At 44.0% G+C, this 24,371-nt stretch overlaps 1 protein-coding gene across 1 annotated transcript; it reads left to right on the top strand.

The window, feature by feature from the left end:
• The first annotated feature begins 889 nt into the window (after nucleotides 1-889).
• CHMP4C (charged multivesicular body protein 4C) lies at nucleotides 890-23,279 on the top strand. The gene is made up of 5 exons (XM_048508342.1): nucleotides 890-1,284; nucleotides 10,463-10,640; nucleotides 11,819-11,927; nucleotides 16,299-16,407; nucleotides 18,856-23,279. Exons 1-5 carry the CDS (start codon nucleotides 1,080-1,082, stop codon nucleotides 18,918-18,920), a joined length of 666 nt encoding a protein of 221 aa, XP_048364299.1. The 5' UTR covers nucleotides 890-1,079; the 3' UTR covers nucleotides 18,921-23,279.
• Nucleotides 23,280-24,371: the final 1,092 nt, after the last annotated feature.

The raw sequence follows: 24,371 nt of genomic DNA, 5'->3' as shown, positions 1-24,371 counted from the left end.
AAGTTCCCGGTTCGAATCCCATCACTGCTATGAATGAACTCACCAGAGACAGCTCTAGGAAGGAATTTGTTCAAATACACTATTTACATCTGCAAACTCCCCATTCCAGAAACATCACATCCTTTGGTAAAAGCCCTTAGTGCTGTCCAGGTCAGGCGATCTCTACTTCTTTCCTCCTCAAAGCAAAACTCCAAATCCCAGCTTTCCTTCATCGCCGTGGAGCAGGTGGACCTGCAGGAAAACCCAGACCTTTGGGTGTGCACCAACGTGCAATTTAGAAACAACTGTCTTCATCTTAGGAGGTGGAAGGGGCTCGGCTTCTTATATTTTGTGTGCCCCCCCTCCCGGTTTTCCAACAATTATGGGGTTTATAAGGCAGAGAAAGGGGTCAATGTTTACCAACTCCGGGGTTGCAAATCCCCGGAGGTGCTGGTGGAACTTGGGGGATGGGGCAGGGCTTGGGTAAGGGAGGTGCCCCAGCAGGGTACAATGTCATCGGCTCCACCATCCAAAACACGATTTCTGCCATCTCGGGACCAGCTACAATTGCAAGAGCTTTTCTCGTTTCACCTGGAGATCGGAAACCGAAAGGCTGTTCCAGGCAGAGGCTGTAATTTCCAGGCAATTGTAAGGCCTCGCTCTTCCAGTGTTTAACTCTATACGAGAATTGCCCGTGAATAAATGTCATTATTCTTCCTTTTAGTTTTGACTTTACTCCACTGAGTGCCGTCTGAATCACAGAAGAGAAACTGAGCAAAAGATAATGCCTCTGGGCATGTGCAGAGTGCGCTCCCGAAGCAACTGTGACCGGCGGAGGCAGGGCACATTCCGCAGGTAAGAACACCTGTGGCAGGTGTGTGTCGGTCACGTGGCTCTGCCATCCGCCTTAGGAGCAACAGCTTCCTTCCCTCCCGGAGTTCTCAACTGCGGCGGCCGGACAGAGTAAGGAAATGCAGCCAGCGCCACATCTCGGTTTCTGTTGAGTCTTGGGAAAAAGTTTGGGGCCTCGCCGGTCGGATTGTTTTTCTGATCGGCAGTAGCGCGGGCTGTCTTTGCCGGGAGACTGAATTCTCGACACAATGAGTAAGATCCCCAAGTTTTTCAAGGGCGGAGGAGGGTCCGGCTACTCCAAGGGCAAAGGCAAGGGGGGCCCCACTCCTCAGGAGGCCTTAGCCCGCCTGCGGGAGACGGAGGAGATGCTGACCAAGAAACAGGAATACCTGGAAGCCAGGATCGCAAAGGAGCTGGCGGTGGCCAAGAAACACGGCACCAGAGACAAACGGGGTGAGTTCGGATTGACAGGTGCGGGACTGGGAAATTCAGCCTCAGACCTGCCGACGATGCCACAATACGTAATCCTAGATGGAAATCATGTGCTGATGATCATGGGTAGAACGTCTCACTCGCCAGAGTTCACCCCAGTTGTCCACTTGTAGGACATTCCTTTGCCACTCTGTAGTACCTGAAGTTGAGAAGGAACTGACCCGCTTGTAAAAGAATGTAGAAAATCAAGTAAATCTGAGTTTATCATATGTGATAAGTGTGCCTGTGGATTTTTCAATCCATGTATGTAAACTTGGAAGTCTTTTTGGCCAGGGCTTTCCCCCTGCAGATACCCCCAATGTTCCTAACGTATAATCACAATATTACATAAAATTATTTTCTGTTCCAAGAAAGTCTCTTACCTATGTTTTCCGCCCACAATCCCCAACTGAAAACTCCCATTATTTGTTCAGTATAGATTTTCATTGACTTTCTCTGTTGTGCTGCATCCTGCTTGTATAATATTGTGAACCTTAGACCCACTAGGAATCTGACAAGTTTTGCTTTGCTAAATTATTGCTGCAAAAGAACTACATGCTGGATTCTTCTTTAAAGTTTCTAGAATTAGATCACTTTAAAGACTAAAAGGAACATGAGATCATTGTTAATTAATGTTGTGAGGCATGTGGCTACAGATCACATTACTTACACATACAGCTATGATGCCTCTGTCAGTGCTAAACTATTATAGTCAGATTTGCAAATAACCTGAAGGCCAGGAGTCAGGTGTGACTGTTGCATTGGCATAGTAGAAATAAAAATAAATGAATAAAAATAAAGCATTTTTTAAAATCCAGTAATATTTTTAAAGTGCATTGCCTTAAATAATCTCATGCATTCTGGAATTTACTGCTAAGCATTTTGTTGCTATTATAAAATACAGAGATAATACTTTATGTATAAAACTCACCTCAGACTGTTATGTTTTAGCGTTGATGGGGAGTAGATGTAGATCTGTGTGTCAGTTGTGATGTGTTTGTGTTGTATCTGCAGTACGGTCCTAAACAGAGTTGCACCCTGTTTCATCCATTGCCTTCAGTGGGTGTAGAAAGGTGTTACTTTGTTTAAGGCTTCACGGTTGGAGACCCACCCTACCTAGTCAATAAAAGTTTCTGCATGAAGTCATGGTGTGAATCCAATATAAGAATGGTTTTCCGCTTGTAAAAAATGCTCATGTTCTATGTGTCAGTGTATCCTTTATGTTGGCTAAAAAACTAAACCTCTTCCTCACTTTGCCTGGGTGTCAGCACCATCGAGTTCATCAGGGCTTAGTAAATGCACCTTGGGATTACATGGTAAGGCAATCATTAAACTTCCTCAAGTGTAAGTCTTGACAAAACTGACATGGCTTTTGGACTGTGTCCCCCTTCACCCATTTCACTTTGCCTATGTGGGAAGCACTCAATTTTTATGATGCCATAAATATTTGTCTGCATTTATTTCCACTGCAGCTTTTTGAAATGTTATTAGCATAGCTAAATAGGTTAGGATCCAGCCATGCACTGGTGGACAAGGGGGAACCAAGCGCTGAAAGAAGAGGGTTGGCCTTGTTAGACTTAATTTAAGGAGAGTGGTCCCTGCACTATACACAAGTCTGTATATCATTGGGATAGTGTGTTTCCACTGTAAGTTCTGTGGCAGCACAGCCCTTGGAAGAACATGGGATAAATAAGTGGTAGATCATGCTGTGTCTTGGAAAGGAGGGGAGGGGGTCTGGTGGGATTCAGAGATTGTACAAGCTGTGCTGTAAAATTATACTCCATTTTTGCATGCATATGAAAATAGTTGGAACGATCCCTAAATTCTCTTTTTTCTAACCATCAGTTTCATAATTAAGTCTTTAATAGGCCAACTTTGAATATACTGTTGCAAATGGGGTGAGCGGGGAGAGACTCCAAATATGAGATTTCATAAGGGATTTTTTTATCCTGGGAAATGGGTACAGGAAGTTGATTTGAGTGTGCATGCTGGTGATAAGAAGTCTTTTATTGTGCTAGTGAGAAAAGGAGCCAGAGAGTCATGCTAACATCTTTGTTTTCTTTGGGAGCAGTCTTTAAAATCAGGAAGCAGCCTGGCTTCAGATTTCTCAGTTGAATAATGGAACAGTTTTTGCTGGACCGCTTTCCACACAGCAGGCTGAAACCTGCAGTAGCCTTTCCACAACGCTGCCACAAGTGCTTTTTCAAAGACAGCATGATACGGTGCTTGCCTGTAATAGGCAGCAAGGGAATAGCCTTGCTGGAGGAAGAGAATAGCTAAGCTGTCTCACCTGCAGTCTTCATTTAAACCTTAGATGCGCACTTCAGCACAGGAGTGCATATAGCTTGTAAACAATGACAGCGGCAGCAGATCACTGTGGGAATCTCTATGGCTACGGCTGCCTCCCCCTTTAAAGTAACTATAGCATGGGAGCTTTAAAACTGGGTCTATAGAGGAGGGAATTGGACAGTCCTCCAAAGAATTAACATGTTAAATAAAAGCAACATTCAAAGAGTGGTATGAGCCCTGATAGATCATCAGCCCTGGTTCAGTAATACTCAAGTGACTGAAGCAGCCGCCTGGTGTACTAAATCAGCCAATGATGCCCTGACTAGATCTAAGAAGGTGAGCTTTACCAGCCCTCCGTCTGAAGCTTGCTATGCCCCTGCTGCCAGCAGGTGTGTGTCACCCAAACCAGTAATAAAGGAAGCAGCATGGGTGATGGCAGGCTGGCATGTGTCTCTAAAACCCACTTTTCCAGTGCCCATGTCAAAGGCTGTGAGGACTGCACACAGTTTCCCTGCCCACAACAGCATGGGGGTGGTTGGTGGGGAAAAATGTGAGCCTTCCTGACCCAAGCCAGTGCTACCTGAGGCCAAGGGAATAAGCATGATTGAGTGAGGGAAGCTGCTCTTGCTTCCCAGAGGCATGGCTGTGAGTGTTTGAGGAATACAGGACAGTGGTGTAGACAGTGGCGTAGTGCCAATGGAGAAGGGCAGGGTGCGATGCACCAGGTGTGCACCGCTGAAGGGGGCGGGGGCATTCCGGGGCAGGGGCATGGTGGGGACGCAGGCATGCCCCGGGCACAGTTCCCTCTTGCTCTGCCTCTGAGTGTAGATCATGGGTACCATCTTCCCAGACCTATGCTACCTGTGACCAAGGTGGCAAAAGGACCAATAGAGAGAAACACACAGTCTTCCCAGACCCACACCCAAGCAGCCCTTGTTTAAGTCATGATTGATCAGGGAGGAGGAAGTGTACAATACATACATCTGCTCTGCCTGGGTCCTAGGGAGTGGTTGTGCCCATGCTGCTGGAGTTATGGGGGTGGTGACGATGGGAAGCAGTAAAAATATTTGAGCAAAATGTGTAAATTGGCAATATCCTCTGTGTGTGTGTGTGTTATCAAATCACAGCTGATTTATGGCAACCCTGTATGAGGGAGTTCTGAGAGAATGGTAACTAGCTCATGGTCATCCAGCAGGCTTCATGTGGGGAAATGGTAATTGAAACCAGTTCTCCAGAGCATGGGACAGTGGTTAAGAGCAGGTGGACTCTGATCTGGAGAATGCGGTTTGATTCCCTACTCCTCCACATGAGCTGTGGACTCATGTCTAGACTACATTCCTGCTGGGTGACCCTGAGCTAGTCACAGTTCTTCAAAACTCTCTCAGCCCCACCTATCTCACAGAGTGTCTGTTGTGAGAAGAGGAAAGGAAAGGAGTTTGTAAGCCACCTTCTGTCTCCTTACAGGACAGAAAGGCTGGGTATAAATCCAAACTCCTCTTTTTCAGATTAGAATCTGCTGCTTTTAACCACTACACATTGGATCTTAATATCCTCCCTATTGATTACTAAATATGGTTTAGTCTAGTCACATTATTGGGGAAGAATGTATGTACTAACTGAAAAAAATATTTATCCTCAGAGTGCTCAGAAAATGCAGAACCATTGCAGTCTCCAAGGAGGAGACTATGGCAAGCTGATGGTGTGAACTCCAGGACAAAAACGAGTTCTGGAAGCTGCTAATGCAGCTTTAAAATGCCTGGACTGCTCAGGTTTTCTTATGCACCTCTCCAGGTGATGTCTCAGCATTCCATGTGCATGACCTGGCTGTTGTGACGGCTTTGTTGTTTAAAGTTGGGCAGTGATGCAAGAGTTTCGTGTTAGTGCAGCACAGGCCTAGAAGCCTGGTCACAAGAACCCTACATCAAGGCTGAAGTGAATTGGGCTGGCGGGCTGGCTGGGAAAATCTGACTTCTGCAGTTCCTTCCTTCCTTCCTTCCTTCCTTCCTTCCTTCCTTCCTTCCTTCCTTCCTTCCTTCCTTCCTTCCTTCCTTCCTTCCTTCCTTCCTTCCTTCCGTTGTTAATTTGTTAATGTCATACAATATGAAGTTTTACTAAATGAAGGACATGTTATGTGCATCAACAGAATATGTGTTCAACAAGTTTTTTATTTGTTTCTAGCCTGTATTTGTTGGAATGATGTCAATACGGATTTGATAATTTTTTTGTTATTGTTCGTTGAAGTTTATAATAAAGACAATAAAATAATAATTAATAAACCCCCGAATATGAGTGTTTTAAAGATCTGTCTAGATTGAGGATTAAAGTTTGAGAGAGAAGCCCCACACTTACTAAAAATGTGCATTTCAAATGACGTAAAGTGTTGGAAGTGAGATTTATGACGTCTACTTTGATCGCCTTGTAGTTGTCCAGCTGGTCAAACAAGACTGGGTGGGTCTTGAAGTGAAGAGTCCTCAAAGTTTGGCTGCTTAAATCCTGAGAGCTCTCTCTATCAATTGTTTTTGTGCTGCTGCCAGTCAACATCTTTTTGGTTCCACACAAGGTTGTTATTTACCTGTCGCACCACTGAGCGTCTGCAAGATGAGAGGCTGATGGTTGCAGTCGAGCACTTTGTCATCTTTTGGGTGTCTGCTAGGGACACCTGTAATCATCTAAATTTAACAGTGTGTGTTTCTAAATTTAGTGGGTGCAGCACACAGCTTGTTCAACCCAAGCGCTTGGAAATGGCCGACCGCTGCACTATAGTCAGGGCATGTATGGAAGAAGATGCATGCAGCAGTGGTTAGCTTTATTTTACTGCTGTGCAAAAAGCCTGTTTTGTATGGCTGAGTCTGGATTGAGAGATGTTACAGGCGGGAAATTTAAATGAGATTGACTATGTCCTCGTGGGGTGTAGGCCTTAAGCATGGAAGGAAATTACTGCAAGGAGGAGAGATTTAAGAGTCTGAGCATAATTGAACACCATGCAGGGTACATAGTAATTTATAGGTAGCAGTGAAAATGAAAGCTTGTGTAGCATCACTGGCCTCTCAGAATTATACTATGCGAGTAGCCATTTTCCAGAAGTAACAGTCTCAATGTGGTGTTGATTTGAATTATACTATTGGATGTGGAACATTTTTAGTGCTGCCGAATCCACATTATTCTAGCACAGGGGTAGGGAACCTGCGGCTCGAGAGCCGCATGCGGCTCTTCTGCCCTTGCACTGCGGCTCCATGAGCCGAGCCACCGGCTTCATCCTTGCCCGCCCTGCAGGCAGCAGGGTGGGCGCACCAATTGCCCGCAGCCGGCTGGGCCGCGCCGCGGGCTTCCCCTCTTGCCCACCCCGTTGGAGTGGGGCGGGCGCTTTCCCGGCGGCCGGCAAGGCCAAGCCGCTGGCTTCATCCTTGCCCGCCCTGCAGGCAGCAGGGCGGGTTCATCCATGTGCTTCTCAGAATGAGTGGAGCAAAAGGTAAAAAAACCCCAATATATACAGTTTTATCTTTATTTTAAATGTCAAAAATTATTTGCGGCTCCAAGTGTTTTCTTTTCCCGTGGAAAAAGGGGCCAAATGGCTCTTTGAGTGTTAAAGGTTCCCTACCCCTGTTCTAGCAAATCACACTTAACGATTAGCTCAGTCATGTTAGATGAGTTTTGGGGGCTATGCTAGTCTTACGTATCATAAATGGCCTAAGATTTCTGATAAATTTTAACAGGAGACAGTGTTGCCCAGGATGCAGACACAGTCTCTCAATGTGGGGAAAATTAGCACTGAGCAGACTGCTTATTAATATTGCAAGAGGCTGGGTAGGGAATCTTTAATACTAATGTATACAAAGATCAGCTCTTGGAAGAAAATCCACAGAGAGGAATATAATGCAAATTTGACAGTCTTTATTGTAGGGAGAAGAGGTTCACAAGCATTTGATTCAATGCAATAAACACACACACACACACACACACACACACACACACACACACACACACACAGTTCCTAAGATATAAATAGGTTGGAAAATAGGTTTGGAAAAAAATGGGGTATGGAATATATATGGCCAGCGTCTGGTTTCATGGGGAAACACATTGGGCCCAGTGACTAAGATGGAAAGGTGTCAATGGCACTGGGTGATTGGTCCTTTGGAAGGTAGGATATTTATAGGGTGAAGTTGAGGGGGGACATGGTTTCTCTCTGTAAGAACTTGAAATGCTGTCACTTAGAGGAGGGCAGGGAGTTGTTCCTGTTGCCAGCAGCGGATAGAATCACAATAATGGGTTTAAATTACAGGCAGAAAAGTACTGGTTGGATATTAGGAAACAGTGGTATTGTTAAACAGTAAGAGTAGTTCAGAAATAGAATTCACTGCTGAGGGAGGTGGTGAGCTTTTTTAACTGGTAGTCTTTAAGCAGCAGTTGGACAAACACTTGTCATGGATGCTGTAGGCTAATCCTGCATTGAGTTGGAGGTTGGGCGAGTTGGAGGTTGGGCTGAATGACCTCATCCAACTCTGATTCTATGACTTTGTGAACGATTTGCCTGCATTCAATGGGATTTTTCAAGTTTTCTCCTTGGACAACATTTCTGCCCCTTGCTGTATAACAAGCAGCAGTTGAAATAGATTGCTTGACAGTAATAGTAATAAACTGACAATGCCATAACTATACATTTTAAAACAAACAAACCAGTCCAAGTACTTGCTTTCTCTGAAGTCACACTGTTTAATCAATTGGACCCCAGCAAGGGGTGCTACAAGGGCATGGGGACCAAAGACGGCATAGAAGCAAGACACTGCTCCCCACAAAATAGATGCCACTTAGAGAGTTTTGGGATCCATCTCATATGTCAAGCCTGGATAGAAAGACAGTTGCTACTGAACTTTTCCTATACCCCTAAGATATGCCTGATTGAACGATGGTGCTAGCTAATTCCTGTTATGTCACCCAAAGGTGAATCAATCAGCACTCTGACCAGACCCTTACTTACACTTTCTGTACCCAACCCAACAGTCAGTATTCAAGAGAATAGTCCAGGTATTCCTTGGGTCCTGATGACTTATCAAGCATCTCCTGTCTTATTGTCGCAACTCCAGAAAAGCAATCAATTATTTGTCTCTGGTTTTCCTGCCAGCTTACCTCAAACCATCTCAGGACCCATTTTGGGGTATAAATATTTGTCCTTTGGCCATTCATAGTGTGTGTTTGTTCTGGATCTGTGTACCACCCACCCTTTTTTTGTGTGGGCTCTTTCCATCAATAGAAGTATAGCATCTAGATCGAGGGATAGAATAGTACCACTCTATCTTCCAGACCTCAACTGGAATACTGTGTCCAGTTCTGGGCACCACAATTCAAAAAGGATATTGACAAGCTGGAACAAGCAATCAAGGGCAATCAAAATGGTAAAAGACAATCAAGTAAAAATAGTAAAAGGCAATCAAGGGCAATCAAAATAGTAAAATGTCTGGATTTCATGTTGTATGAGGACTGGCTTAGGGAGCTGGGGATGTTTAGTCTGGGGAAGGGGTGACATGATAGCCATGTTTAAATATTTGAAGGCATGTCATGTTGGAGATGGAGCAAGCTTGTTTTCTGCTGCTCCCGAGACTAGGACAAAGAGTAACACATTCAAGATGCAGGCAAATAGATTCTATTTAAACATTAGGAAGAACTTCCTGACAGCAAGGGCTGTTGGACAGTGGAATACACTGCCTCAGGATTGGTGGTGGAATCGCTTTCTTTGGAGGTTTTTAAACAGAGGCTGGTTGGCCATCTGTCAAAAGTGCTTTGATTGTGTACTCTTGCATGGCTGGGGGTTGGACTTGGTGGTCCTTGTGGTCTCTTCCAATTTTGATTCTTTGCCTCTGGAAATGCTGGTGGTGTCCCTCTTCAGTGCTGCTTTCCCTGGACATCCCTTCAGGATTGGTAACTGAAACATCCCTGAAACCTCATTCAACTTCCTCCCTTTTCTCTTAGTCAGCTCTTACATGTTTTGTGTGCATACGTTCATTGCTTAAAATATATTCTTGTTTTACCACTTCTATTCTTCAAGAAAACCAATTTTAATTATACAACTGCTTGTTCATTTGAAAGTTTTTACCCAGGACTATCCCGGTATACACAAGTTGTCCATACCAGTTTACTCCCCCCCCACACACACACACTCCACCCCCATCTCCAGCTAACTCCATCAACCAAAGTGGAGACTGCCTACTTAGGGTAACAACAACAGCTGCAGCAATATTGTTTTAAAAATCTGTAGGGTACTGATTTGACTCAGGATCAAGCAGTTGGGTGGGGAGATAGAATCAATAATGTGCTAGTTGTACTCAGAAGGCTTGCAGTAATATACTACTGTATACTGCTGTGTAACCTCAAAATAACAACCATTTCAATATAATGTTTCTTTCATCAACATAAACTAAAGTGATACCTCTTAAATGTACAAATAGTTTCCAAAAAGCAATTTCAGAACGTAGAGAATAGGAACTTCAGAGGTAAACTGAATGGAGTCACATTCTTGCCAAGCTCCATTCGCTTCTCAGCAATTTTCCAAGCTACAGGAGGGAAGGAGAAATGGCTCCTACCTTGTCCCATTTTCCTGAGCCAAATTGGCTCTGGGGTGGAGTTTTCTACCCCATTTTGGAGGTGCGTGTGCATGGAATGCAAACACAGATTTAGCTGGTTCTTTACAACAACTGAGAGAGTACACTCCAAAAGGATCTGAGAGTTTTCCAGGCCTCCGTTTTCCCTTCAGCATTCAGGTTTTCCATCTTGCCTGCTTCCCTTCCTTGTTCAGTGCTAAATAGATGAAATATCTGCATTTATATGGCAATATGAAATGATACATAGCCGACATCTTTTCCCTGCTTACAAACAGCTGCACTGCAAGCACTGAAGAGGAAAAAGAGATATGAGAAACAGCTGAGCCAAATTGATGGGACGCTTTCTACCATTGAATTCCAGCGCGAAGCACTTGAAAATTCCTACACAAACACTGAAGTGTTCAAGAACATGGGCTATGCTGCCCAAGCTATGAAAAAAATACATGACAATATGTAAGTGGAAGAAGTTTACATTTTTAAGGAAATTGCCTTTGTTATTATGGCTATTGTCTTTTGCTATTTTTGGAGTTTGGTTTCATTGTGGTAGCACTGCCAATTATAGCCAAGGGGGCTATTGGCCTGTTCATCTTTCCTTTCTAGGAAGTGCTGGAATTCAGTCCCTTGCAAGAGTAATTTCATTTTCTCTGAGGTAGAGCGAGGGGGAACTGTGCCCGAGTCATGCGCACGCCCTGCACCCTTGCTGCGGAGCTGTCCGCCTCTGCCCCAGAACACCACTCCACGCCCCCTCCCCTGCTCTGCCTGGGATGTTGCGCCCCCCTGGCCCTATTGGCGCTTTGCCACTGTATTTTCCCCATCATGGCTGGTTTTTGCAAGTGACCAGTTCAGTTCAAGTTGCCCATTGGTTATGTCCACTATATCTGTCATTAGTAGGGCTTGAGTATCATCTATTTAATGTCCCACATTCAGTTCATCCTAAAATCTGATGGAATGGTAGGAGACTAGTAGTATTATTTTTTTTACTCAGTGAGCTGGTGGAGAGAAATGGAGGGGAAAATTGCCTGTGATGACTATTTGGCATGACCAGGAAGCAGCAATGCAGTGATGACTATTTGGCATGACCAGGAAGTGACATAATCATATGGAGATTACTTGCTAGCATGCAGCCAAAACTCTAAGAATTTGGGGTGAATGCTAAGGCAATGTGATGACATTACTTCTGGAATGATGTCACAGCAATGTTGGTCATTTCACCTTGTTACTGGTAAGCTTTCCCAATACTAGTAAGCATCCAGCTGGTTGCCAGCCTTGGTTTATCCTCTAGATACAGTTGTCAGTAGGCCTGGAGAATAATGTCCTGTCGTTCAATAAAGGCTTAATGTGTGGAAATGGGCAGCTGAAACTTTCTATGGCATGGAGACCAATATAAATACCCCATTAAGCCTCAGTAAAAGAGATAGAACATTTTTTTCTCTAGACAGTTGACAGCTCTCTCTGGATGAGTTGGGCCATAGTTCATTACAGACTATGCTTTAGGTCCACATATACTCCACCTGTATTGAGATCCCTGCATACAAAGTATTTGGTCCATCTATGTAGGCTGTTCCATGTCAGGTTATGACCTATGAATTCCTTCAGGGAAATAGAGCATTGAGATGGTTGTCTTTTTTCAGGGATCTGGACAAAATTGATGACATGATGCAAGACATCACTGAGCAGCAAGATATTGCCCAGGAGATAACAGAAGCTCTTACAAGAAAAGTTGGCGACGATTTTGATGAGGTTAGTAATGTAACCAGCGAAGAAGGAAGCGCAGCTGCTGCTGAAATATCACTTCTTATTTGTGTTTGATACATCTCGTCAAGCTCATTCCCAAACACTTAGCACATTTGCACTTCAAACCTCAGCTGACTTAAGAAGCCGTCTGTGCTCAAGTGGTGAAAAGTTAGGTTTGAAACTACACAGTCCTGAATAAGGGCCAAGCCAGCAATACATTTTCTTCCAAAGAAAGCTTAATAGTAGGTGACCAGATCATGACATCCATGGGGTGATGTCACATCATGATATGTGCTAGGCAGGCTTTGTTTACAGGTGGCTTGTTGGTTTCCAATTTTGTTTGTTTACTTCCCCAGTTGTCTATACTTTGCCCCCAGCAAGCTGGATCCTCATTTTATTGACCTTGGAAGGATGGAAGGCAGAGTTAACCTTTTTAAAAAAATAATGTGCGTTGTCCATAAATATAAATATTTGCCCACAATATAGGCCCAAAAAAATTAACAGAAAGGCAAGATTAAAAGTATAAAAAATATGTTAACATAGACAAACATAACAATAATAAAATACAACTGAAAGTAAAAAAGAAAAGCTAACATGGGAAAAAGAGGGAAGCTGCTTCTGAGGGCACTGAGGCTCATACAAACTTACTGATCCTAGATTTTTTTCAGAACTAGTGGGTCTGTATCAAACTCCTTCTAGTCCACCTGCCAGATTTTAGGTTCCCAGTATCTGAGGAGGTGACAGCTGAGAAAAAAACTCGCTCTACAACTAGCAAAAAAGCTCCTTTCAGTAAGAATAGTTAGGAGTACCTAGAGGCTCGACTGAAGTGAAATGCCCTTCCTGCAGAACTCTGAAGGCAACGTCCACCTTGAGGTGACTACCTGAAATCGACTTCTGTGAGGACTGAACTCAGGTTGTGAGCAGAGCTTTCACTACAGCTTACCTCTCTGCACCATGGAGCTCCTTAGATATTAGTATGAGTAAAATTCTGTGGCCTGTTTTTCCCAGGTGCTCAGAATGAATTTGAATTTTGACTCCCATCTGCTTAAGTTTGGTCCATATTTTAAGAGGGTTTTTTTTGAAGTATGATTTCCATCTCACAGCTACCACTTTGCTATTTTTAAAAAGACAATGATGTCGTTGTGTGACTTATGCCTGGGTCTGTCCACCATGCTGGACAACACTGTAGTGAAATTAGATATTACACACGTCTGCCACCAGAAGAGATGCATGCAGCAGTGTCATTCAGCTCACTTGTGCCCCTCAGTCACTCCCACATTCTCGTCTCTTTCAAATGGAACAAGGAAGAGTCTTGCACTGTATTGAAAAAAAAATAAAACTTCTCTGTATTGCTAGTGGGGCCGCTTCAAGGCCATGCCTCCATCACTTCCCCCTTCCCCCCCAGGGTATGCCAAACAGTCACAGTTTCACACAAAGAGGGGAGGTTCACATTTCTTCTGTTTGCCTTAGTTCCTGCCTTGAAATGCAGAGAGTGGGCAGCTGGCTCACTGGCCAGCTCCTGGTCCCTCTTAAAGCAAGTGTGGCAAGCTGCACATGCTTCATGGAGGCTTTTGGCCTCTCACAAGATGTTTCTCTTTCAAGAGTTGGGGGGCAAGATTGCTTGCTGGGGCACTCTGATGTCTCTCTCTGCTGATGGTGTGGCGTATCAAAAGGCCCTGGATGCTTGTTGGTTTCCTGGTGGGGCAACTTTTGAAGGAACACTATCAAACTCTCAGTTGTTGCAAATCCCTCCAGTCTATTTTAATGAGCAAGAAGCTGAGATCTACGTGGTTCTTCCATATTGGAAAACAGAATGAGCATGAATCTAAAAATTTGTACACAGCTGCTTTATGTCTGATGGACAAATAGAAAATAGACATTGTTTTTTATTTTTATTTTTTATTTTATTAAACTTATAGGCCGCCTATCCCCGAAGGGCTCAAGGCGGCTTCCAACATGGCTGTTACATAGACAGCAATCAACAACATAAAATACTAAAATCATTAAAACCTAAGAACTAAGCAGCAGTTTACTACAGAACTATAGGTTAAGCAACCCAGTTCATAAATTAATTAAGACAGGCGCCCCGCCGAAGGCCATTAAAAGAAGAAAAAGGGGAGGGAGTAAGTAGGGCCTGGGATGGAATTTATAAGTAAGACAGGCCCAGCTTTAATAGAATGGAACGGCAGTCTCAGTTTTGATTTCAATTCCAGTGTCGATAGGGGGCAGTAGATCCATGGCCGGCCTCCCCGAAAGCCCGGTGGAAAAGCTCCGTCTTGCAGGCCCTGCGGAACTCATTAAGGTCCCGCAGGGCCCGCACAGCCGGAGGTAAGGCATTCCACCAGGCGGGGGCCAGAGCCTTTACGGCTCTGGCCCCGGGTCGAGGCCAGCCGTATCATCGCGGGACCAGGGGTCACCAGCAAATCAGCCGCTGCCGAGCGCAGCGACCTATGTGGGACATAAGGGGTGATGCGGTCCCGCAGGTATGTGGGCCCCATGCCGCGTAAGGCCTTAAAGGTTAAAACCAGCACCTTGAAAACGATCCGGAACTCCACCGGAAGCCAGTGCAGACGGCACAGCACAGGGGTGATATGATCTGAATAACCACCACCTGTTAGAAGCCGTGCCGCTGCATTCTGGACCAGCTTCAGCTTCCGGATCAGTCGCAAGGGAAGGCCCGCGTAGAGCGAGTTACAATAATCAAGCCTCGAGGTGACCGTCGCATGGATCACAGTGGCCAGGTCGGACTGGGAGAGATAGGGAGCCAGCCGCCGTGCCTGGCGAAGGTGGAAGAACGCAACCTGGGTAACATGGGCCACCTGGTTCTCCATAGATAATGAAGAGTCCAGGCGGACCCCTGGACTTATGCCATGTTCCTTGCTGCATTGTTTTTTTTACTTGTAATTCAAACCTGCAGATAATTTACTTCATAAATGTACCATTTTCTTCCCAATGGGGGTCCAAAGTGGCTTTACAGCATTCTCTCCTTCATTTTAAATTACTAACCTACAAGGTATTTACCACTCTTTCATGCTTACTAAATATATTTGTGATATGCTGAAAGCCTAAAAGGTGCAAAGAACCAGCTATCTTCCCACTTACAAAAGCTTTTCTGCCTGCCTGAAACCACACAAGTGATTATTTACAAGAGTTATGTAAGTAGATACACACTCTTGATATATTACTTTCCCCAATGGCAAAATTGATCATTGACAGCTTACCAGCTCAGGGAAATGTGATACCTCCAAGTTGCAGGGTTTTTGCATTGCCACCCAAGGGCGGGACTGGCACTGCTCAGAGTTCCCAACCAAAATAACGACACAACACTCTTGTCTGTGGGTTACAATTTTGGCCATAGCCAAACCGTTTTATTGACAAAGGATGAAAAGAAGTGTGGGGCGCAGCATGGGATCTGATCTGAACACTGGGCAGCCTGAGTGCTGTCCCCCAGTGAAAACTTTTCTCCAACCCGCCTGTTGGAGGAAACCGTTAACCTTGCGCAGCAACCGTGCAACCCAGCTGGGTGGAGGCCACTTTCTGGGGATCCATTTTGCGCAGCACAGCGATAGTGGAGCTCAGGTGGGCGCCCAGCCCCTGTCTGAAGATCCATTTTACCGCTAAGGGGCGCAAGCCTCAGTTGCCCCCGGCTGGGCGTCCTGACCCACGGCTTGCTCCACCTCAAATCTCTTAAGGAGGTTCCACCAAAGAGGGTTAGCTCCGCAGCTCCCCTCACCATCAGATCAGTTCCCATGTGCAACCGCCGGCTTGCCTATGACAGCATACACATGCATTAACATTGTCCAAAGGGGAGAGGTGGGTGAGAAACTCGGTGCTATTCTGCTCCAGGATGGGGTCAAGGGCCGGGTCGAAGCCTCATATTGGCTCCTGGCCACCCTTCCTGCTGACGTCATGACACCAGGCTGGTGTCATGCCGCTGATGCCCATAGTAGGTGTGGCCACTGCCTGCCTTCCGGTCTTCTAAGGGGATGCATGGCTGGGCCATTTTGCAGTGCCCATCCTGAGCAGCAATGGCGGGCCCCACTGATTCAGGGCCGCTCTTTCTGTGGAGATTCACCAAATATACAGAAAAATAGGACTCTGTAAATAGTTTCCCCTTCCCCCTCCATAGCATGAGGGACACTGAACATTGCTGTTCAGAAGGCATGGAGTGTCAAAGAAAAAGGGAAACAGATTTGAAACCGGTCCATGCAAGCCCCCAACGGCTTTATACTCTCCTGGAGAGGAAACTCTGGAACAGGGGAAAATCTCTCAGTTCATTTCCAAATTCTCCCCCCTCCCCATGCAGTTACTCAGAGGTACTGAACTTATGACTGATCCTATTTCTTGAACTGTAATGGGCCATCGTCTTATTTTCAGGATGAGCTGCTGGCAGAATTGGAGGAACTGGAGCAAGAAGAGCTTAACAACAAAATGACAAATGTCCGATTACCAAGTGTACCTGCCACGCCGCTGCCCTCACAACCCGGTAAGCTGCTAGTTGTGGAGTTGTCTGTTTGCAAGATACAAAATAGAAATAATCAGGGGGCAAAAGATGAGCTTTAATATAGTTAACCTCTAATGGACCGTTGATTAAGATGTGAGAGTACTGATGCTTTCAACCCTGCAAGTTTCACTGTGGTCTTAATACTTCTATTTTGCGGTCTTTGTGTGAAGATCTAGGTAGTTTATGGTCCTAGCTGCTAGTGTAAAAGGATTGTGAGGTACTAGAGAGCTGTAGTAATTGCAAGGTACTAGAGAACTGATCTGCTATAACCACTAGCGGTCATTGGTAGTATATTTTCTTTGGGATTGGACACAAACCTTCTGCAAGCTGGTCCAGTTGTTCTTCTCCCAACTTACTTGGGCTGAGTCTCAGCAGAGGGAAAGTTACTGATACATTGGCTGGGTCCTCAATGAGGAAGCAGTCAGTGTACCATATTGAAAGGCAAAGTTAGGATGACAGCAAGGATTGACAGCATTGGTCAATGCAGCATACAGCTGCATTGACCAATGTGGCAGCTGTCCTGTTCTTAACATTCTCACTTAACAATGATATTTTCCAGTTTCTCTCAAGAGTGTTGCATATATCTGAAAAACATTAAAATGCTGTTGGGCACTCTTGCTTCAAAATTGGGGCCATGAGTTTAATTAGAGAAAAGCTACAGGTTTAGGGACTGTCATTTTCAAAGATGTGCTTTTAAATGACACTGGTGTCATTGCATCTGTAGATTTCAAGTGATGCCACAGTTGCTGCATTTATAGGTTTGATAGAAACTCAATAGCAACATTCTGCCAAACATGTCCATCAGGTCCCATGAGATCATTCTGGAAGATAACGAATATCTTCTCAGGAATAGTCTGTCTGATAAACATCATACCTAAGTTAAAGATTCATGGTACAGATCATCTAGATCAGTGGTTCCCAAACTTATTTGGCCTACTGCCCCCTTTCCAGAAAAAATATTACTTAGCGCCCCCTGGAAATTAATTTTTTTAAATTTTAATAGCAATTAAACAGAAAGATATATGTATTAATGTTTCTACCTGTGGCCATCACCGCCCCCCTGGATCGCTGCAGCACCCACCAGGGGGTGGTGGCGCCCACTTTGGGAATCACTGATCTAGATGCATCCCTTTTTTTGCTTCTACCTCATTTTATCAGTTGCCCAGAGTATTGTCCCTTGCTGACATTTATTGGGTTGGATCCTGTTAGTGCAAAGGTTGTGGTAATCTTCCCCATTCCTCCCCTTCTGGACATTTCCAACCCCAGGAAAGTTTATTCCTGGGTGGAAAGACTCTCATGTACTAATAGTTGTGCAGGTCAGACAGCTGCAGGAGAAAATAGTAAAATAGTAAAAACTCTGCTCATGTAAAAAGCAAAAAAGGGCAGTCTTGTTCCCTTACTCCTCTGCACTGCAGCCACCTAGCCACTTTTGTGCAGCCACTAGTACTCATGACTCCCTCCATGCTGGGGATAAATGTTCCCTGCATTGGAATTCGTTTCAGCGGGAGGAGGGGGGGGGAATCCTGGACCACCAGTATCCTATAGCAGCAGGCATACTGCCTTTGACAGCACATGATTGGACACCTGTGCTGTTAATGTGGCATTGGTAGGTATGAGGTAAAGGAACATTATGTAAAAATCAGTATCTGTAAGGGTATCCAAATCTCTGAAAAGTTCTTGACAATGAATCCAAGCCCGCATGGAACAAAGCTCTTTGAGTGGTTCTATACCCTTTTCAGCATAAAGAACCAAAGAGATGTGTGGATAAATCTGCCTTATCTTCCTGGACCACCTGTATGCTCGAATGCTCTGCCAGGTCCTTGTTCCAGCCTTACACACACACCCCCTCAAATTCTTTCTCAGCGTTTTCAAATGTTATTTCAGCACTTGCGTCTAAACCATTGTTATTCGCACTGTTACACTTAGCACTTTGATAAAATAGCATTTTATATTGCCCTGGATGGCTGTTAGCAAGACTTGGCTTTTTTGTAAAGTTGTGCCTGCCATTTTCTTTCCCGTTTGTGCCACTTTACAAAAAAGTCTTTCTAATAGTCATCTGGGGCGATGTAAATGCTATTTCATCAAAGTGCTAAGTTTGACAGTGTAGATAATAATGGTTTAGATGCAAGTGGTGCTCAAATAACATTTTGAAACGCTGTGAAAGAATCTACACTTCTTTGAAAAGTGGAATCACGCTGTGACTTCCGCCAAAGAGTGCAAGACTGCACTTCGTTCTTTATATTGAAAGAGGTATAGAATGTACATTCCACTAAGTTCTCTCTGACAAATATGTCTTTCAGTTGATTTCGTTGGAATTTGGGTTGGGTGCATCATGGCTGCATTTCTGTGGAAGAGTTCCTGTTGAGTCATAGGCTTTGTATCCTGTTATGTCTGTATAGTGAATTGTTGTTTATTCATCTGTTCATGCAGCATCTTCAAGGAAGAGAGTGGAGGACGAAGATGAAATGAAGCATCTGGCAGCCTGGGCATCTTAACATTACCTCGAAGGTTTACAGCCAACACTATGGGCAGAGTTCATGTGTTATTCGCAGTGCTGTTGTGTTTTAATAGCAACCAAACCTGATCCCTGTTGAAGCTTTTTGTATGTTTATTTTTTTTAAAAAGAACAGAACTGGAATTACTCCAAACCTACAGCAAAAAGGCTCTATCTTCTTCAGATGTAGACTTTTCTGACTTTTAAAAATGTGTGTATTGAAAAAACTAGATGAAACTTATATCACTGGGTAATCACAGTATTATCCTTTGGCCTTGAACTTGTCTGTCTGTGTCTTTCTGTGTCAGCCTGAAATAAGATTTAACAGGAGGCAAGGCAGAGGCCTAATTCTTACAAGTCTACCCAGCTTCTTTTCCCTTTAGTCCGTGGTGGTTTTGTTGTTCAGAGTGAACATTTTTCCAAATTAGTTTGTGGCAAAGGGTAGAGGAAGCTATGTTGGATAGCTTAGGTAGGTTAAATGCTATGGTTTCCTATCTTGCATAGCCAGGGAATGAGTTGCGACGGGATAATGGAAATCTGCTTTCTACAAGCTTTCTCAGATTTGGAAAGGTTAAAATTCATGATCCACTTCGCCCACATTCAGTTCTGATTGCATAAAATAAATGCAGGCCCACAAATAATTTTGCACTGTTGACTTCCTGCACTTATATACAGAAGCTTCATGCAAATACTTTCTTGCTCATTCATAAGGGGTGGATAAAAATCCCATAGTACCTTAAAGACTAATGTGAGTATTGTTGCAAGTGCCTCCTCACATTAATGTATGCAAATACGACGTCAACATAATCTTAAGTAGATAGATGAATAATAAAGAACCAAACAGTATAACTCTACTGTCCATGTGTTAGTCCCTGAGGTGTCACAAGACACTTTACAGAGGGTTGGGCTTGATGGCCCTTGGGGTCTCTTCCAACTCTATGATTCTTGTTACTTTGAATGCCATCAAAGATATTTAATAGACAGGTGGAACTCTCACAGATTTCTTCTTTGAGTAAAACCACTTCAGGTCTAATGAACTTGCAAAAGCGACTGGGAGAAAATCCAGATTAGATTGAATGTGTGTAACCCATGGACTTATCAAACTATTGAAAAAATTGCAGATGCCTTATGCTGAAATAGTGGGACACCAAATTCTACATTGCTTTGTTGCTGGAATGAAGAAGAGGCTCGTTTGCTGCTCTTTCCATTAACTTCCTTTTTAATACTGAATCTTTTACAGAGCAACTTCATAATGCACTACCAGTTCTTGAAAAGAATGATCTTAAAGGCTTTTAAAAGACTGTTTCTTTTTAAAGCGGCCATCTCACATTTGTTCAATGTCTTGTTTGTTTGAATGAATCACTTATTTAAATGTTTAATTACAGGACTGGAATAACTTATTTGATTTTATGCTTCATATTTCACATCCAATTACTCTTTTGAGTAAGGGAACAATACTAAGTCTGCACTGAGAAATTGGTGATTGGAAATGGAAGGCAAATAAAATGTAAATACTTTAATGTCTTGCTGTTGAGTACAGTTAACTGAACACATCTACTATCGCTTTTAAAAACTAAACCCAGAATGAGGTGTTGATCTGGGTTTGATCTATATAACCTGGGCAGCCGTTTGTGGGAGGATATTGGCATTGTGACCAGCGTGCTGGTTGGCATTCACTTATATAAAAAGCCTGAATGGAAGATGCAAACTTCCAGTGAATACCAGTAATAATTTTTTTAAAGCCCAGAGTGCCATGTGCAAAAAACCGAGAAGTTTCAGTTCAAGCATTATGGGAACCTATACTTCATTTAACCACTACATTTAGTGTGATTGCCCAAATCAGGTTACTCCATTATCTATGGATGGTTAGGGAATATCATCCTAAGATCTAAAATCATAGTTGGTCTTTCTTGATATATGAATATAGATTCCATGGCTTGTTGTGGTGCTGTCCTCACTGCACTGCAATGGGATACTAGCTGTAAGGGAAAACCAAGGATGGTGGAATAAGTGTGAAGGCTTTTACTTTATGACTGAACTAAGTGTTGAAGCATACCTTAGATCGGTTTGCGACAGCAGGTTCCAGTAGGTGCTCAAAGGCTTAATGAAGCAAACTAAAAAATTGGTCCCCATGGATGCTGAGCTTGTATTCTTCCCTGAAGAGAAACTGTTGTGAAGTATAATGGCAATAAAAGACAAACATCTTCATTATGCATAATTTTGCTTAAGTGTTCTACTGGGCAGCCCTTCAACAGGGCCAGGAGCCCAGATGCAGTGCCGCAGCTTCTCTGTCCCGCTATTCCTAGGAGGGATTTCCAGTGGCTGTTGGAAAGCCCTCCATAGGGCCCCCATGGACTTATGCCACCCAACAGATGGCATAAGTCCAGGAGCTGGGCACTGGCATTTCTGGTGGTGAAGTGGGGATGGAAGCTGACTACTGTTGTCTCCACCCTTGGCCAGGCCTCCAGAACACCCCTGTGATGCTGGTGCAGGCAACAGGGGTGCAAGACCACTGGTGTGGTGCGCACTGCCACACCCGGCCATTTCAGTGGGTCACAGCAGCTGCCCACCATCAGATCCACCCCTTTACTGTGGCAAGTGTCCCAGGGACAGCAAATTTGCCAGCATAGACTTGCATCACCTCCAACAGCTGATCCTCCCCCCCACCTTTGGATTGGACCAGTCATTAGTTTAAAAGTACCTGTTCTTGAAATCTGTGAAGTAATCCTTTGAATAAAAGCAGAAATTCTTACTTGCCAGGATAGACCAGTCAAGCCCGATCTTGGAAACTAAGCAGGCTTGGCTCTAGTTAGTACTTGGATGGGAGATAACCATGGAAGTTCAGGGTTGCTATGCAGGCACTGGCAATGCCCCTTGTCTTGGAGCTGCTATAAGTGAGTCCTCAATTTAGAATGCCAACATTTCTGAGTCAGGTTGTTTCTAATGATACCAAACCTTGGGCTTTAAAAAAATAAGATGCCAACTGGGGGCCATATCCAACCAACTTGGTGAATGTAAAAAAGAGGAAAGGGTCCATGGAGAGGTTCACGGGACCTACATGGACAAAAAAGCAGTAGTGATTGTAGTAAGCAGGGGAGACTAAGTGGGAAAGTTAACTGGATTTAACCATAGTGTGCTTTCAAGCATACAATGTGTACCCTGAGTGACATGGGTTTTCTGGGAATCTGTGTGCACAGCGGATAAATTTGTCAGTTTACTCTGGAGCATTGTGGCATAGTGGTTAAAAGCAGGTAGACTCTAATCTGAAGAGCTGGGTTTGATTTCCCACTCCTCCACATGCAGCATGCTGAGTGACCTTATGCCAATCACAATTCTTTCCGCAGTCTCTCAGCCTCACCTGCCTCACAGGGTGCCTGCTGTGGGGGGAGGAAGGAAAGGACCTTGTGAGCCTCTTTGAGACTCCTTACTGGGGAGAAAGGAGGTGTATAATCCCAACGCTTTTTCTCTTCTTCTTGTAGTTAAAAGTGCCTTTTTATGCTGGGAAAAGTGCCATCCGGAATGGTACACGGTCATGTGTCAATCAGGTGAGAAGTGCCTGTGAACTTCCACACAACTTACTGCCATGGAACTGAACTGGCAAAAACAATTGTTGGAATGGTTAAAATTTCAGTCTGATCCTATGTGGCCGTAGGCATGGACAAGGCTGTGCTCTTAAGGGCATCCAACTTTGAATGATGTTGGACTGCCAGTCACTTAAAACGACGCATATTTTGATGTTCACCTGAACATCTTCATTGGCGGATCTGTGTTTCAGTAGTATATAAGAGAAAGAAAAAGAAGCGTGCAGATTCATTCTTGCTGAAGGTTGTAGTTGTGTCATATTGTAAAATAGAAGTTAGGAACATTTTTCTCTTCTCATATGCTTACCTTTTAAAAAATCCTGTATTCTAATGTCTATTTTGGTTAATTTCCACCCCCAGGACAGCAATTTTATATACTGTTTTTAATACAGCTTATTTAAGTGAAACTACAGAAGCATAATTTAACTCTTTTACAGAAATACTGGTCAACACTCTAAACTGTATAAAATACTCTTGCTGTTTTCAGTCCTCAATACAGATTTGTGTCTTGACCCAAAATGCTTTAGGGTGATGCCAAGATGACCAAATATAGGTGGCTGCTACTGAAAACAACAGCCCCTTTTGTTTGCCTCGCGTCACATCTATTAAAAGTGAGAGTTTCCTCGTTCCTGCCAATTCTGTAGAGTAGAGGATTGGGAAATGTCCTTGGGATGCTGTTGTGAAATAAGGTAAAGATGAGCCAGATACCCAGTAGCAAATCTATGCCTTCTGAAATATGCACTTCTATTCTTCTCTGAAATAAATGCCATTTGGATTAATACTGTGTATTTCTTTTTCATGAGTGTTGGAATCAGACATTTAACCAGCTTTCTTTAACACTTGAAGGAAAAGATCACCAAGACAAACATGGAACAAATACTTGTATCTTGGATGTTGGAAAACCCAGTGGCAGGATTCAAAGAAGCATGAGGTTGATTGTGCAGTCACAATTAGAGTTTTTGGGTTGCCTTCACAGTAGCTTCAGCTCTGTGCCCCAATGCAGAACTGCAGCAATAATTAATGAAGCTGTTTGAACAAAGGACCTTTAAAGTGGCCATGTTTCACTCTCTTGAGGCCCTGAATCACCACCCTCAAGAATGGGGCCTGGAGTTCAGCTGGAATTACAACTAATCTGTGGATTTCAGAATCTGGAAGCAATGACAGCTTTGGATTCTATGGCATCATATTCCTTCCCCTCCCCAGGCACCGCTCCCAGGGCAACCCTCGATGTCCATATAGACAGACCAATATTGTCCTGCCTCGCCTATTTAATGAGTCCAGACCTTCCAGTTCAATAAAAGATAATGTAGTGGCTCATGGATTTAATTTTCTGCCCCAGCACCCACAGATCTGTGCCAGTGCTGCATATGATGTGGCTTAGGGCTGCATCTTTCTTGGTGTAATTCATGAACCAGAGAAAGAAAAGAACAGGGTTCTAAATTTTCTAGTAGACTCTAGCAGTTTTTATAACATAAGTTTGTGAGCCTGTTTAAGAGAGAGAATAAGACAAAGATATAATTAGTGTCTGCTTGGAATTGTACCATTTTAGCTTGCTTCAGGAAGTCCAAACCCACAGTCAATTTTTGGGTAGTTCTTTTCCAGTAGATTAGTTCAAAACAAGCTTCAAGGAGTCTTTCATTGGTGCAAACACAGCACAGTGCTGAAGCCAAGATCCAGATCAGCAAATGCTTAAAGGCTGAAGTTTGTCTGAAGACTATGAAACACAATATGAATCTGGACCAGCATGCATATTCACATCTATATATATAAAAAGCTAACCATCCGTTTGTTGGTGACTCCCTAACGCTGAAACGGCTGGACGGATCGCCCCCAAATTTTCACATGACGTCCCTCCCTGTTGCAGGCAGGTA

Source organism: Sphaerodactylus townsendi, linkage group LG09 (assembly GCF_021028975.2).
Source record: "Sphaerodactylus townsendi isolate TG3544 linkage group LG09, MPM_Stown_v2.3, whole genome shotgun sequence".
Classification (NCBI taxonomy): Eukaryota; Metazoa; Chordata; class Lepidosauria; order Squamata; family Sphaerodactylidae; genus Sphaerodactylus; species Sphaerodactylus townsendi.
Note: the sequence above shows the minus strand (reverse complement) of the source record. Positions and strands in the feature narration are given on the sequence as shown.